Consider the following 16918-nt stretch of genomic DNA (forward strand, 5'->3'; position numbering starts at 1 on the left):
CGCAATGTAGAAAATGTTGGAGGCTACCCAGAGACAATTTCCTCGTGCGCGCTCTCGTGACGCTGACGCGAGCGGAGCCAGCAACACTTGATCACATGATATGACACAGCAGCTAGCCACTTCCTGTGCAGATTACTAGCCAATTCACACCCAGACGGCCGCAGCTACAGCGATTACTGTGTCCACCAAGATGCTGGCGCTCATAAACAGGCTTCTGGACTGGTTCAGGTCCCTTTTCTGGAAGGAGGAGATGGAGCTCACGTTAGTGGGACTTCAGTACTCCGGAAAAACAACGTTTGTCAACGTGATTGCAGTAAGTAGCTAACGTTAGTAAACAAGTATCAGTGTGGGCCCAGGCTACTACCTGGGAGAGGTGGTGGGCGAAGGTTTCTTTGCGCATCGCCGCAGCATTTATGGGTTTATTGTCCCAGAAACCTAAGGACGCGTCTGTATGACTGGGTAGTTGTGGTGCCTTAAATAAAACAGCCCAAATCTCCGCGGAGCCGACACCGGTAAGGATTTGGCCCAGCTGTTTTTTGGCTAACTAGAATGACGAAGTTGTTGGTGTGACTGTGCGCTCAGTCATGTGAACGGGCCTGACAACGCTTTGTAGGAGCTGCCGGTGTGTCAACACCATCAGCAACATGTTTAAGGCTAGTGCCCTCGGTCTGGATTTATGGTGGTCGGGGGTTAGGGTTATATTAGTCCAGCTTTGTTTATATCCGAGTTTCTAGGTGATAAGCTGCACTGTCCTCTGGGGAAGAAGTCAAGTTATAGGCCAAAGTGTTTTCAGCTCACTTCATGATATGACATGTTTGGTAGCTTTTTTAATATTTTATTATGCCTAATAGTCTCTTAAAGGGTGGCACTGCCCATCAGAGCAGTCTACATTTCTAAAAAAGAAGGTGACCTGTATTGTATTCAGGCTTCTGTTTGATAACAGATGTGTGGCTCTTTGTTGAAAGCTTGATCAGAAGCTAATGTGTGCTGATGCATAGATGGCATCATCTAAAATGATTCACGGAGTGAAAGAGCAGCTAAAAATGACCCTTGTTATTAAATCATTTCCTAATTGATTTTGACCCCCTGCACAGCATTGATTCACATCCTCTAGGCTTTTCATGTGACTTCTTTCTGGTGAAACATGCTGACAATTAAACACGTAGACAGGTTTTTATTTTGTTATACTGATACAGATCATCCATTCATCATTTAGGTTTTACTTTCTAACAAAAATCCCAGATATTTTTTGGTTTCAACTACTCAGTTGTGAGGGTTTTCAGACTTTGTGCTTTTATGTCTTTGTAAAGTCACTGGTGGGATTGGTGGACTGTTATTCATACAAAACAAGACTTTTTAATGTGAGGTCTTCGGCTTTTGGAAAATCGTGGCAGGTATATTTCACTATTTTCAGACAATAATTTAAATATTGAGCAAGAAAATGTGCAGATTGATTAGTGCACAGATGTTCAGAATTAAAAAGGACCCTGCTTACAGTTCAAGGTAGAAAAGAGAGAGATTAGCTACATGTCAATATTTGTGATTCTTTTTCTTGCTTACTTGGTGTGTCTTCTAACAATATAACATGCAGTGACATCTGCTAATATCTTCCTTTTGTCATTGCATTTGTCTCATACAGTCAGGCCACTTCAGTGAAGACATGATTCCCACGGTTGGTTTCAACATGCGAAAGGTCACTAAAGGCAACGTGACAATAAAGGTAGGCTAAAAGTGTCCGGCTGGATGCCTTCACTGTTGTTTTCAACTGAAATCAATTTTATACTTGCACAAGTGCCTGCCCAGAGCAGTATATTCTCTACTGGAGAGCAGTAATGGTGCAATAATTTGTCTATGAAATGTTTGAGGCACTTTTTTTTTTTTTTTGCTTATCCGGATTGTTGATTTAGTCTTTTCTCACTGCAGATATGGGACATAGGTGGACAACCCCGCTTCAGAAGCATGTGGGAGCGTTACTGTAGAGGAGTCAATGCGATTGTGTAAGTTTTGTGCATACTCTAGAGTACAGCATATTCCCCTTGTGACTGGAAATCTGAAAAAAACTGAAATTAAACACAAATTCTATTCTGCTACCAGATTTTCATTAGTATTGTATTTCTTTTGCAGTTACATGGTGGATGCAGCAGACAGAGAGAAGATAGAAGCTTCCAGAAATGAATTGCACAACCTTTTAGACAAACCACAGCTACAGGGGATACCTGTAAGAGGCTGCTTGTAGTCTTTAGACCGAAAACCCATGCTTCAACCTCACCTTGATTCATTGACTTCATTGACAGGAACTTCTTGGTCTAGTGACTGTTATTAAACTCAAAATTAGCAATCACTGCTACACAGTGACGCAGGTGTGATTACATTATACCGTCATTTGAACCCGAGCCAGGATATTTAATGAATTTTCTAACTAAGCTGACAGGGTGATCGACTTGACGGTGTTTGACGCAGGAAATCATCAGGCTTCCGCCCGCTGTGACTTGAAAGCACACACAGCCAGTTAATTTTGTCCTCTAATAAGCAAGAAGTCTGGGATGGGTGACACAAGTGGCTGATAGAAATCCTTTAGATTGTCTGAGCACACTGCCATGATGCTGATAACACTGTTGTGCTGGATATTGATCAGCTCTTTCTCTCTTGTTGTATTTAGGTACTAGTACTGGGCAACAAACGAGATCTACCCAACGCACTCGATGAGAAGCAGCTCATTGAAAAAATGTAAGACACTCAGAATATTGTTGAGAAACAAAACATTAACACTCCTGTGGTGGTGGTGGCAATAAGCCACTGTATGCAAAACATTTTAATTAACATTCAGTTCTTTGATTATAGATATGTATAGGTATAGCTAGTCTATCATTAAATGACCCATGGTCTTGGCATGAACTGTTCGACAATCTCATGAGTTTTGTATTAATAAAAATGCACCATACACCAAGGTACTCTGCCTTTAAAAACAGTACTATGCCTTGTTTTAAAAGTGTCAGTATTTGAAGAGCAGTTTTAATAAGAGCCATATATCCAAAGCTGTGAAACAGTGTGCCATGCTCTGCTTCCACTCACTCCTGACACAGTGGGCAAGTTAACTGTTTTTTTTTTTTGTTTTTTTTTTTCTCTCCTGCTTCCTTGTCTAAGCTGCAGGCAGCCTTCATCGTAAAAAAATGGGGAATGGCAGCAACTACAAATTCTGTTGCTGGCTCTCTATGGCTTGTAAACAAAGTAGGCGCACAAAGTGAAATATGGCATTGTTTTGCTTATGAGGTCGACAGTCAGAGCAAACGTATGGCCACTGCAAAGCCCAGCTGCAAAAGATGCTTCAAACCTACACAAAACAACTGAGCCAACACATCCAACTTGGCAAAACACCTCGCCAACAGACCTTTAAATAACGTAAAGCGCGACAGGTTGGAGATGTGATAAATAACATTTGCTAAGTCAAAGGAGTTTTAATTTATTCTGTGGCAACTGCACCTTTTCACCATCAGAATTTGATAAGGAAATTAAGGGCAACTGTCTAATTTATCTTTTTTTAGCTGTTAACTTATCAGTGTCACAGATAACAATCAATCCTGTTTTATGACTTTTTTTTTTTCTTCACAGCCACTGACAAAACATTATTTTCTTCGTGTTTAAGTTCTTCTGTTTTCTGTAGTTTCATTACTTTTACCTGATGGTTTAGTTTTTTTCCATGGTATCATTTCAGTACCGAGATACTTAGTCAGATATTGGTATCAAAGTTAGAATTTTGTTATTGTGGTGACACTGCTTCCTATTTTGTTTTTGTAGGAACCTGTCTGCCATTCAGGACCGAGAGATCTGCTGCTACTCTGTCTCCTGCAAAGAGAAGGACAATATAGGTAAGTATCTGTGGGGGGTAAGTCACTAGACCAGCCTGGCTTGTGTTCAAGCTTCATCTCAGGCTTAACCAGAGTTTTTGAATTTGCTACAGTATGAAAATGAGTGAGTTTTGTGGGACATTTGAAAATTGTTTTCCAGAAGTATCAGATTCATTCACAATATATGCCAATATAAAGAGATTGCACTATATTCTAGTCAGTGTATATGCTTTATGCACCAGAAGCAATAGGAAACTAAAATAATCTCATAAATAAACAGATACCAAGAAATCTGTGACAATACATGAAGCGCAGACTGTTTCCTTTTGAACAGAGTAGTGCAAGTCAAAGTGCTATACAGGTAACTGACAAGCTGACAGTTAAACAGTACGAATGACAATGAAACTCTGAGACTAAAGCACATTGGTAATCTAAATGATAAAAAAAAATAAAAGAGATTAACACAGGAGCAAATCATCACTAAACACAAATCAGCATTACAATAAAATAAGTAATGGCCATAAAACACTTATGATACAAGTGAAATTCACAATCAGATGGGACTTGAACTTGCAGAGTCAAAACAACAGCAGAGCAAATAAGCTAAGAAAGACCCAGCAGGGCAGAATAAAACACTTCTTTCAAACAAAGTTTGAATGATTTTATATCCAACGTCTTGAATGGACCACCTGAGGTGAAAATCTCTTGTGTCCCTGCAGATATCACACTGCAGTGGCTCATTCAGCATTCAAAGTCACGGAGAAGTTGAAAGTGACGCCCTACCCAGTCGCAACTCTGGCCTCAGCCCCCTAATGGTCATGGGTCCTCGACAGTCATCCCTTTCACTGCCTCTGTGAAGTAATCCAGCTCTCTCTGCTCACTACTGTCACCGGCTGCACCACCCAGTACACTACCATAGCTGTGTAGACCCTGTACAGCACTACCGCCACCCAAACTATCTGGAGTCTTGAAAAGTTGTGTGTGTAGAAGGTGGATTGTCCATGCCTATCATGCCTTATTGCCTGTCACTATGGGCATGCTCTGTGTCTGTATACATCATGGAGTCTTTTTTTTTTTTTTTTTTTTTTTTTTTTTTTTAATTTATGTTTTCTGGTTCCTTCAACACAGAAATCTAATGATATTGCAGTGTACTGTTCTCCAGCTACTCTAGGAAGGAGCTCCTCTAATCCCACAATCAAACATCCATTGTGTTCCATCTTGTCATCATTTGGTATTTATGTGACATCGTGTGATTGCAGCTTTTAATAGTTGTTTGCCAAACGATGATGGTTGCTTATGCTAATGCCTTCACTTCTTGATCAACTCTGAGCAATGAAGCCTGCGTTTTATTTTCCTGGCGTACGGAAGGTATCTATTTTAATAAGCAACTTACGTAAACATGAGTAGAAACTGAGTGGTTGTGTCTGAGGCAAATATCCTAAGATAGGTCAGCTGTGTTTTAAGTGCCTTTGGATAAGTGAAGTTAATCAGACAGTTATTTCCCAATGCAACTTCTAATCCTCTATTATAAGTAATGCCAATGAACACTTGGCACTGATGCAGCATAAACCCCTTGATTACACTTAATACCACCTCTTGACAATCTTGTTTTATGTGTTATTATCATGTAAGCGCCTGGTAATGATGTCTGTGAAAAGACAGTACTGTACTGATGAAGAAAAGTGGGGAATGAATGACAGGAAAGAGAGGTGAATGAGAAAATGTTATATTTTGTTTGGTTGGTTATTAATGGGAATGCTGTTTCACTTTCAGCTTGTGACACTTACGGAGCTTGAAATGTGGGTTAATGTTGGCATGCATTTCTCAGGTTGTCTAAACGCAGTATGGGTGCGCCTAAGTATCTGTTTGGGTTGGTCAACAGAAAACCAGTGTTAGTCATGATGACTGTGCTTATGGAGAACAGACAGTGCATTAATTCAAAGCGCTGGATGCTTGATGACATCCGTACCTCGCCACACCCGTCTGTATCATGATGTCTTTACATAAAAGAGCCTTAGCAGTCCGATGGCGACATTATCTCTTCTAAACACGACATATTGATTGATGTGTCCTCTCAGTGAAAAGACAATGATTTCTCATCTTTCAATGCTGAATATTCATCTGCCCCTGCTTTCTCACTGCATCTTGATCCATCATGTTTTTGTATTTTTGTTTTGTTTTGTTTTGTTTTTTTTTTATTAAATCTTTGTGTGCATGACTGCCCCTGAATCACACTGAGTTGTTCCTGCTACAATACTATATGTAGGCCTGCGGTACCTGGTTTCTGCATTTCACTGTAATGTTGACTACACATCCATAGCACACACTTTGTTATACACGTGTTCTGTGTCTCTTGGTGAATGTTGTAATCCTAGATGCTGATTGTTGGGACCACAGCAGCAGTGAGGGGCTGTATAATTTGGGTGACTGTGTGGGTAATTTGGGGAAAGCTTTGTTACCTGTGTAATAATATAGCTGATTTGCAATTTGTATGTGCATGTGCTAAACTTATTCACATTCAATTGCAGACTTTGTAAATAAGAAGTTAGCATTTTTATTCCAACAAATGCTCCTATAGATGTCATGCATTCTTTCCCTGTGATTGCTAATAAATTTGTTTTTATTTTTAAGGATTTCAGGTCTGGCATCAAAAGTACTTGGAAAGTTGTCAGTGTCATTTTCACCACTAGGTGGAAGCAGAGGACTTTGGTGGGATAACAGAAAAGCCTTAAAGTCTTTACAGACTCTGAACCTGCCTGAAGTGGTTTTTGCTTGTGCGTCATAACAGTGCCCTACATTTTGTTTATAAGTACATGTTATGGACTCTGTGCAGGTCTGTAGAATCCAATCTTGAGCTTTTGAGTTGCATGCAATATATATGACAATTAGTTCTGGCTCAGGTTCTTTTTATGCCTTTCTCACACTGAGGGTTCGCACAGACGGCTTACTTGATCCCATAATGCACTTGGTTCTCAGAACTTGACCCATACAGACTTAACTCATTTCTACCTTTGTGGGTAATATGGTTCTGGTATTGTTATTTAAGGATCCCATAGTAGATGATTAACACCTCTTCTAGTGTTTCTTGGCAAAAAAGGGCCAGTATACAACACTGCTAAACAGAACGTTAAAACAGCCACAGGAAATATGTCACAAACTAGGGTGCAATAAAGCAATCCATGTACAGCTGGAGCTGCAGAGGGCTGTCAGAGAGCAGACCTGTGCTGTTAAAGCAGGACCACCTTAATTAATCTCATTTCTTAAACGTAGTGTTTAATGAACAGCTGCTGCCATTTGTTGTACACCAGGGCAGCAGTTAGAATGTGTGGACAGATCCAGGTGTTATCCGATGAGTTCCATGGGTTGGTGGAGAATGTAATGTGTGTGTCTGCGTCTGCGTCTCCGTCTGCATGTGTGCCCGTGTCTGCATGGGAGCTACAGTAAATGTATATGTGTGTGGGTCCTTGAGTATGTGTGGTTTACAGCTCTGCGGATCACAAGGAGATTAAGTGGTGGTTACAAACCTGCCTCATGGATTTATGTAGGGAGCAGGTCACAGAGACGACCTGAAGGCGTCACACGCTATAATAGTTGTTACACTGCATTACCAAGGAACTCATTATGTAATACAAAACGTTTTGCACCTACCACCTGTCACAAGTGGACTATTGGGATTTAAGTGCCCAAATTTGTTAGTCAATCATGTGAATGACCATTCATCACCAGAATGATCAAAAAGCGCTGCTATAAATTGACTTATTACTTCAAGGCATTAACTGTCCTCACTGCTGCAATCCTAAGTTAAATAATTTCTCTTGATGATGGATTTTTAAAATGATGTACTCAACTTTCAACAAGGTTGCACATAATGATATAGTCAAAGTCACATCTAACAATATATAGCTCTGTGCATAGTCTGTTGTATTATAATTCTTTGTGATACAAATTATGTCCAACCCTGCATTTACACTCAATGAATAATAGCAACAGTAAGCATCTCTTCAGCCTCTGTAAAAATTTCTAATGCACAAAAGCGGTTCCAGATTGAAACTGCTGTCACCTAAACACACTGGTTCATTTCTATCTTAGCAGCAAGCAGGCCTGGACAGTCTCGCTCAACACTCTGTGTAGGAAGCGCTTGCTTTACTTTCACTCAGTTGTCTGACAGTGAACACATCACACCTAGTTTATGTGCACTCATTTACACAGCGTGCAAGTATCTAAAAATGGAAGGCCACATTGATGGCAGCATCACAGGAGTCACAGAAGACTTTTTGTGACATTGTCTGGAGTTTTTTTTCTTTCTGCTGACAAAATGGTCTGTCATGCATGTGTGGGTGTGTGCATTTGGGATTGCACATTAGAAGCATAAGCAACTGTCCTATCAAGGCTGAAGCATCCCTGTTTCCGCCCGTCTAATTCCCTGTGTCATTATAAACTGTTTTCCTATCTTCCAGACAGGCCTGTAATAATATTTTGGCCAATTTCACTTCAAGCATTTAGACTTTGAGGTCATAATGTTTAGTTAGTGCACCCACGGAGCATCCCACTAAATCCCTGAGCTGCAGACATGTGGCTCTAAGGGTGAAGGTCTATTTGTGTCTGACTTACAGCACTTATATTAGTATGAGTTTTAAACAGCAGGATATTAAATCTTAACTTCAGAAAAGGGTAATAAACCTGATTCAACTTGGCTTAGCGAAGCCTCAGTTGAAACTTACTCTTTCTACAGTGTGTTTTCTGCTGTGTTGTGTTGAATATGTGTGTACCATACAAATAACAAAATAAATCAGGCTAAAGTCAAATGGTTGACAGGTTGAGTAAGTCTGTGAAAGAACTCCCTCCTCCTTTATTGGACCATCCTATAAACAGTCATTCATATTTAAAACATGATTTCAAATTGGCCCAGGCAGTCTTTTAATTCACACTGTTTGCCAGTAGGTTGTTCTTTGTTCATCTGACAGAGTTGATTTCATTTCATTTTCAGAGCATCATTGTTATTAGCTGAACTATACTGTGGGGAAATTTGTCCCAGGAACTTAAAGTCTCTGTTTTATAAGACGTACATACGTTGCTCCAAAGTTGTTCAGCCATAGTTTGGGGATGAGAGATTTGGAGTCCTGGCATCAACATCCCTCTGCAAACGTTCATGTCCCTGTGTGGACCATAATTTGGCACAAATCCCTGGTGTGGAATGTCACATGATTCATACAGAGGTGCATGGCACATATCACACATGGTTTACTACTCCACACAGTGTAAAAGACAGATGCTGACTTACAAACACACGTTCCTCAGTGTAGCTGTGTTACGCTTAACAGTTTTTGATATTTAGCTGCTTCAGTGACTAACCTGTGACCTATGTGATTTTCAATTCAGCAATCGTTTGACCATTTATTTTTTAATATTTTGATGTGAAAATAAATATATTTCTTTTGACAGCTTGCTTCAAAGGTCAACTGGTCATTATTTACCAGTGGCATGTCATTGATGGTCTGTTGGTTGGTCCACCACCTCAAAAAAAACAAACAAAAAAAAATCATTGGATGTGTCTCCCAGAAAATTTGTGCAGACATTCACGGTCCCCAGATTATGAATCTTAAAATGAGCCTCTAATTTTCAATATTTTTTTTTATTTTTTCTTTTTGAGTTAAATGTCTTGCCTTCCTAACTAAATCTTGTTTTTCAACTCAGAACACTGGGGTCTTCAGTTTGCATTTCTTTAGTTTCGATGGCAGACAGCCACAACTGAGAACTGTCGTTCAAGTGGCGAACAAGAAAGTTATTTTTTATTTGATGTAAACCGTGACTTTCTCTTCTTTTCCCTGATTGTGAGAGTGCAGAAAAGCTGCTGAGACCTCCAAATGCCATAACTCCATTTCCACTCCTTGAGAATAATCTTTCAGGTCCATTCTGTTATCCGGTGTACTCTCAGATAGCCAGCTCCCCAGTGAACGCTTTCATACTCTCACCTTCCTGCTTCAGCTCTGATACTCTCCCCTCCTCAGATTCCATTAAAAATCAAAACTTCAGCTCCTGAGGCTCTGATCAAATAGAGAGGCTAATGCATTTTTCCTGCAATTTGATTTTTTTTTCCAATGCTTCCCGTATTTACATATAGATTGAGTATTTATCAGTCTGCATTTTAAGGCAGATTCACTGTAGTCCACTTTATTAAACCATGTTGGATTTGTGTATATTTAATGAAAAGTTGATGTAGGGAGTGTAATTCTTTGAACAAGGGAGTATACTTGGAATGTGAGGTGAATAGTAATGCAGGGGCTCTAAGAGGCTCTGAAATTGTTAGTCTTTAAATGTCGGTGTGGTTTAGTCATTTTTCAGTTTTTGTTTTTTTTTAATTGCCTATTAAGTCTTGTACCACTGCTGTCTTGTCATTACAAATACAAAATATCAATCCTTAAGTTTTATATTTACTGTAAAAACAAGGTGGAACAGGTTAGCCACTGTAATTAACAGTGTATATCTGGCTGTAGGGTTATTTTTAACAGCCATAAAAATGATTTCATTTTTAACTTTGATGTAGAGTCAACCTGTTGTGGATTATACCCCATTCAAAGATATGACAACTTCATTCAAAAAAAAAAAAAAAAAAAGTTACAAGTTGGTTTGATGATCTGTTCATTAGTTCATTCACAGATTTTTCTCCTGATGTTATGTAAATGTAAAGGAACTTAATTCTGTGCACAAATATTTTGATTAGTAACTTTATTATTATTAATGTAAACTGTCTATTACAGAGTCACCGGCTCAGTTTTATAAGACTGGATTATTCATTAACTTAAATAGGAGACCCTGGGTGGTTTTTAAACCACACAAAACAATTGTAAAATGGGGGGAAAAAACAACATGTCACTAAAATGTGTCTTTTCTGATTAATGTTGTCCAAATCCCTACAAAGGATGTCCTCACTGTGCGCTCACAGTCTTCCTGGCTGGGGGCCTGAAGAATCCACTGCTCTTTGTTTGTGTGCAGCATCAGGTATGAGTGTGTTAAGAGGACTTTGCAGGGGCCGTGCCAGTCCTTTATCCTCCAGTCACCGTGGCTTTAGGTTGTTAAAGCCTGAAAAATCTGTGGGTTGTGAATAAAGAGGCTGACAGGACAAATGGTGCACTGCAGGCTGGAATGTTGGAAGAAAAAAAGATTAACAATGGGAACAGATTTAATGCAACCAGTGAAGGAACCTATGGGCTCAGTCTACAGTTTGCTATTTAATGCCCTAGTCTAAAAGTGTAGGTTTTATTTTGCACTTAAAATTATAGAAGATTTTAGTTTCACATCCATCTTCCTAAGTGATGAGCCTGACCAAAAGAGAGACCCATACAGTACTCCTCTTAATAAGGCCTTACTGAGACTTTGGGTTCAGTTCAGTGAAACGGACAGATGTTCCCATAGGCCAGACGAACTGGAAACCTGGTGAGAGCTAGATTCAGATCATGTAATCTGCCATATCAGCAGAACCTATCCTCTGCAGGGAGCTGACCTTGGTGGACAACATCAGGACAATCAGCATTAGAAGAACACCCTTCACCCTTGTCTGATCCCCTGGTAACCCCTGATTCTGCAGCTTTCCCATAGTCTGTGCTGACAGCCATCGTCCTTGTTGCATGTTGCATGTGTGGTTAGCATGGCTCCAGATGAGAAGTGATTTGTAAAGAGGCCTTCAGCATGTGAAATCATTCTGAGAGCCATGCCATGATCCTCCTCTCTTCTTCTGGTTTACTGCTCTTGACTGCATTTGTCTGATTTTTTTCTTTCTCATCCACTTATTCTTCATAAGAGAAATTTCCGCAACACTGTCTCTTGAGCAACATGATTTACTCCTGCTCATACAGTACAAGCAACAGTTTTTCCCTGTAGGGTTGCTGCAAGAATGGTTGAAGTTTTGCTGATGAGAAACAGCTGTAGCCTAAGCTACCTCAACCACAGGAATAGGAAAAATAGAAAGTTTCAAGCACCTGTGCCTGAACTCACAAACTTTTTCACTACAGGCTGCCCATTTAGAAACAGAAAGTGTGCTATGTGACAGTCAGGGCTGTACTAGTACATATTAGGTACTGAGTTTTTACTGTGACGTCCTTTTTCCTTCCTATAACAAATTCATGTTTTCCACACTGCATTCTGTGCTGTGAGTTTAATGGATTGTCCATTTTCATTATACTGACAAGCCTGCGGTGATTTCCAAATGGCAGTTTTGCTTGAGTGTGTTGCATTTCCAAAGCAAGCTTTCCAGTCATTAATTCTGTGTCTGTGTTTTGCATGTTTGCCTATCCAACCACCTCTGTGTTTTTTATGGTGTAATTATGAGAAGTGTTTGAACACGATCTGACAGTGTGCAAGTGTTCAGAAACACAGGAAAGGGGATGATGCATTGCACTCTCAGCTGAAGAAAGAATGGCATTCTTTGACATAATTAGCATGTCCTTCACACTCACTGTGCTGACAAGTTAAAAGGATTTCCGAGAGCATGATTAAGGGTTGCTTATAGAACAACATCGGAGCGCGGCATACGCGTATCTTTGAACGGAGTCCTTCCATGAAGAAGCATGATGAAGCAGGACTGGAATGCTGTTTCCTTGCTGTTGGCATTTGACTCTGAAATAAGGACAAGTTGCTATTTCTGGTGGAGTATGACTGCAGGTTATTCTTCCAGGCCACAATAAGCACAATCACCTCTGAAGGTGACACTTCATAGATGCTGGTGGTAAACAACAACCTGATTTCCTAGGACACGCAAGGCAGAGAATAGAAAGTGTTGATGCTGACACTTCCCAGTACAAGGGTTAAGGAAACACTTGGAAAATACTCTTATTTATTTTCCTGCTTATAGTTAGAGGAGAAGATTGATTTAACTGTGAGCACCATGAAAGTCAATAGTTTCCAAAATAGCAAAAATATTCCCTTAATCTGATAATAATGGTACAAAATAATATCAAAATATTAGTGTTATATCATTAATAGATGATAGTGTCAAGGCCATTTAAACAGCTACAGACTTGTAGTTCCACTTATCAGCACTGTATACACTGAAAAAAAGAGTGAGCTCATTTATTGGAAGCGATCTTCTGGCTCAAAAAGACATTCAGTACATTGCTTTTGGTATGTTTGAACATGTTTTATGCATGCAAATTGATCTGACACTTATCAGAAGTATCTTCCATCCTAATAAAGTCATTTATAGCCTGGTCCTTAACCATCTCAAACTTCCTGATCTGACGTCCTGTCATGTGCAGCTCCGAGATGCTAATTCTGAATAAACTGGTGAGGGAAATGATTGTTTGTTCTGGTGAAATAGGTTATGATTTCTTTGGAGCGATTCACAGGCTGACTTTGAGACCATGATGCAATGCTGTGTGTGGGACAAAGCACAGAGAGAGAGGCTGTCCATACAGAGGAGGTAGTGAAGAGGCTTTTCCAGGAAAAGATATTTGCACTGAATAATTATATTTACAGTACAGTGTTGTTGGCAGTTTTTAATCTAAAGAATTTATGTCTTTTGTGCATCAAGCCATGCAGCTGTTTTTCTACGAAACTGTGTATTGTATCCACGTTCTTTTACAAAGGCACTTGAGAGATGGTATTTCCCTGTGACAATGGCTTTGTCTGCATTTGTGCAGACTTGACATGTGGAATGTATTGTGTGACATTTCCAGTTTTCCATAGCGTACTGCTTTCTTATTATGCTATGAAGCTTCTCTAGTGCTGGCCCGCTGTACGCAGCCGTGGTGGTCTTCTCATTTATAGATGTGTCATGTCCTCACCATTGTTATCCACCTTCTCCACGCTTTCAGCCAGACACATGGCACCTCTACCTCAACAGGCTACGAGTCACACATTGCCTCTAATCTCAATGCATGGTTTCTACGGGGAGAATCCACAGCCATCTCTATTTCTCCACCACTGCCTCTCGAGAGCAAAAGGCTCCATGCATTCCTGCAGCGAATGGTCACTGAGTGGTTTCCACTGAGGTGGGGGAGCATGGGTCTAGTTCTCTGCCTCCGGACTGATGGATGGCCTGTCTGACTTTATCTGAGCAGGACGGACACTGTTGGCTGCGGTCCTACAGATTGTCACTCCTGACTGCTTTATCAGGGCTTGACTTATAGAGCTGTCATCCTCTTCATGCAAGGTTCCCAGGCAGCTCGTCCAGCCAATCCCCCATTCTGTCTGTCACGCTGTCACTGAGACACCTTCGCCTGCCTGCCTGCTTCACTGGCCTGATGCCTGCCACCCACACACCCAGGGACAGACACATTAACAAACTTGTCCTGCTCCGTGAGCTCCACCCTTGGGTGTTAGGCAGTCTGTTGTAAGAGCCTGTTTTTTTGCCAAAGGGAATTAACTCCAGATGAGGCGTTGATGTTCTTATTTTAGATATAGATAGGCTTTGTAGTGTTAATAAGTCATGTCTCTTATGCGACTTCACAAGGTGTTCACTTATGTTGTATCTTTTTTGTCTCAAACATAAGCACAAAAGACATGACTTTCAAATACATTTTAATAGCACTTCTAATATGTCTCTTTATCTGCTGTTCACACTACAAACCCTGAATAAGAAAAGAAAATGATGGCAATTTTTCAAACATCTTTTGAAAGGCTGAGCCCATGTTTGAGCTTGCCATAAAATCACAGCGGAGTTCCTTCCTTATTCTCACTTTGATGAGCCATTGGAGAGCTTGGGGGAAAGCCAAGTGAAGTCTGGGGCCTCTTGCACATTCTGATGTTTTGTTTCAAACAGAGCAGCTTTTGTTCAACCATCAGAGAAGGAGCAATTCACAGTGTGTCGGAGTGTGTTTAGTAACCACAAACACATGGCATGTGTTTATGTTTCTTATTTAATTTCTACCAAGGTTAAACCAATGTGTGTTTCGTACTGTTTCCATGGGTATCATCAGTAAAAAAAAAAAGATGGGATTTTGTGTGTGTGTGTGTGTGTGTGTGTGTGTGTGTGTATGTGTATGTGTATCTGTCTGTATCTAATAAGTAGCATTAAGATGAAAGGGTTAGCACCAGGATGGCTTTTAGGATGTGCCAGGGGTTGAAAGATCAGATAGGAATGATCATCTCCAGATCTCATCTCTGACGCTTGTGTTGGTCTAGACAATACAAAACTCTGGGGGTTACACATTAAAAACAAATTCAAATTACAGTAAAATTTATGTATTATGTGTTATGATCTATTGTCAGTGTTGCATATCTCCTAGAGGCTTAAGCCAGGCTGCTAGCAGAGCTAATTAGCTCTGCTAGCAGCCTGTGGAATCACTCAGCAACTACTGGATAGATGGTCCTGAAATCTGGTGCACACATCTATTTCTCCCACAGAATGAATTGTAATAACTTCTGTCATTTTTTTGCTTTTGTCCTTTACTTAGATTTATGACCAAATACCTGCAAGACTAATGATATTCTAATCAGTCTGAGCTGTACTTTGTTTTTAGTGATAATGACATTGTGATTTATGGGTAAGACAAACAAACAATAGCTGCCCAAAGTGAAAAGTGCACCCAACAAACATTTTAAATTTCAAACGTTTTGTTCGGTTAGAAATAGAAGCAAGTGTGCACATGACTTATCTCACATTACACTGCAACTGATTTTCAAGAAACCTAAGTAAGAGAAGTAAAGAAAATTACAGTGGTGTCACATTTCACCTGCCAGTTCAGGCACAAATTTTTATTAACGGTTGATAAATGTTCAAAACCTCAGTTTTCTTATTTACTGTCAGGTAAAAGAATGAATGTGATTTTGAGCACAGCTGTTGCCTTGTTTTTTTTTATCATTAAAGAGATGCAAGAAACTGCTTTATCATTCATGGTGTTCTGCCTCTGGCCCACAGGAGCTCAGTGATCAGCAGTGGGCTACTTTGCATTAATGCTGATTGTGACCATCAGAACTGAGACAACAGGGACTCGTTAGGACCACTCAGCATTTTTCATCCAGATGTCAGCTCATCAGAGTGCGGTCAGAATAATTTTCCCCAGAGACTTTCTATGTTGATAGTGTAAATGACTGCAGGTTGTGTGAAAGTGGTTTCATGAACTGTAATGGCAAAGGCAAAGCTATTTTTCTCTCACAAGCTGTATTAATCATCTGTCCATCCATTCAGCCTTTCAATGAGCTGATGCCTTGTCTTTTAGCTGACCTGAGACATCTTTTAGCACAGACACAAAAATCTCTTCTTGGGCCCAGTCCTGTTTGACTGTGTGGGTTAATGTGCCATTTTATTGTCATGCGTTTACAGATACACCTTGATCCTTCCCTTAAATTTGATATACAAAAGAACACTAGATGGGATTTAAACAGCAATGAAACATATCAGCAGACATCCAGTAATAAACCTGCTTATAGGACTGTGAATGGGGCTCAGAATGGGGCCAGTGTGTCAGCCGGAGTCATTCCAGGCAAGCTGGGGTCTTTCCTGTAACCCCCCTCTACAGCTCTGCTTTCCATCCAACCTGGATCATATGCCTTTAATATTGTGTAATCTCTTAAGGGGTGAGATTTATGTCCTACCCCTTTAGAGCCGGGGTCCAGGGAAGAGTGAGCACATGCTTCTGCACGAAGAAATGATCGACCTTCTGTAACTTTGTGAAAGAAACACTCCAAACAAGGCACTTATTGTCTGGGCATGTACAGTATTTAGGAAAGGGCTATAGGGAACTCATTTTTCATTGTTCTTTCCTCATTTTTCCTGTACTACCCAGGACCTTCAGATTATAAATATAAATGCACAGATAAAAAAAGGTATTAGATGCAGACAGCTTGGCTATGAGCCTGTGGCTCATATAGTGTAAGCATACTCAATAGTTGTATTGTGTCAGTTTGTTCCCTGTCAGATGGTTCTGTGAAACTTGATATTATGATGGAATTTTCTGGGAGACAATAAACATTTGTTGATCTTACGAAGGAGCAATATATCCTGTTGATGTATTCTATCACTCTTCAGTGGGTCAATATTGCTCCCAGTTTGTCTTCAATAAGCTGCCGTGCCACTGCTGCTCCAGGGCATACAGCACATGATATATTAACTCTGGGAAATGAAGACCAAATGTAAA

The 16918-nt window shown here is 40.2% G+C and overlaps 1 protein-coding gene across 1 annotated transcript; it reads left to right on the top strand.

Moving 5' to 3' along the window:
• Positions 1-119: 119 nt before the first annotated feature.
• arl8bb (ADP-ribosylation factor-like 8Bb) lies at positions 120-6478 on the top strand. The gene is made up of 7 exons (XM_026307663.1): positions 120-313; positions 1640-1720; positions 1924-1997; positions 2125-2218; positions 2660-2727; positions 3796-3866; positions 4565-6478. The coding sequence occupies exons 1-7, from the start codon at positions 191-193 to the stop codon at positions 4612-4614; spliced, it is 561 nt and encodes a 186-aa protein (XP_026163448.1). The 5' UTR covers positions 120-190; the 3' UTR covers positions 4615-6478.
• The last annotated feature ends 10440 nt before the right edge of the window (positions 6479-16918 follow it).

Source organism: Mastacembelus armatus, chromosome 5 (assembly GCF_900324485.2).
Source record: "Mastacembelus armatus chromosome 5, fMasArm1.2, whole genome shotgun sequence".
NCBI lineage: Eukaryota > Metazoa > Chordata > Actinopteri > Synbranchiformes > Mastacembelidae > Mastacembelus > Mastacembelus armatus.

Bases quoted from the DNA above. Each gene is read 5' to 3' on its own strand.
- arl8bb (XM_026307663.1), top strand. From the start codon at position 191: ATGCTGGCGCTCATAAACAGGCTTCTGGACTGGTTCAGGTCCCTTTTC. The intron at 1,998-2,124 runs GTAAGTTTTGTG...TTTCTTTTGCAG, and splicing joins AGAGGAGTCAATGCGATTGT to TTACATGGTGGATGCAGCAG. The intron at 3,867-4,564 runs GTAAGTATCTGT...GTGTCCCTGCAG, and splicing joins CAAAGAGAAGGACAATATAG to ATATCACACTGCAGTGGCTC.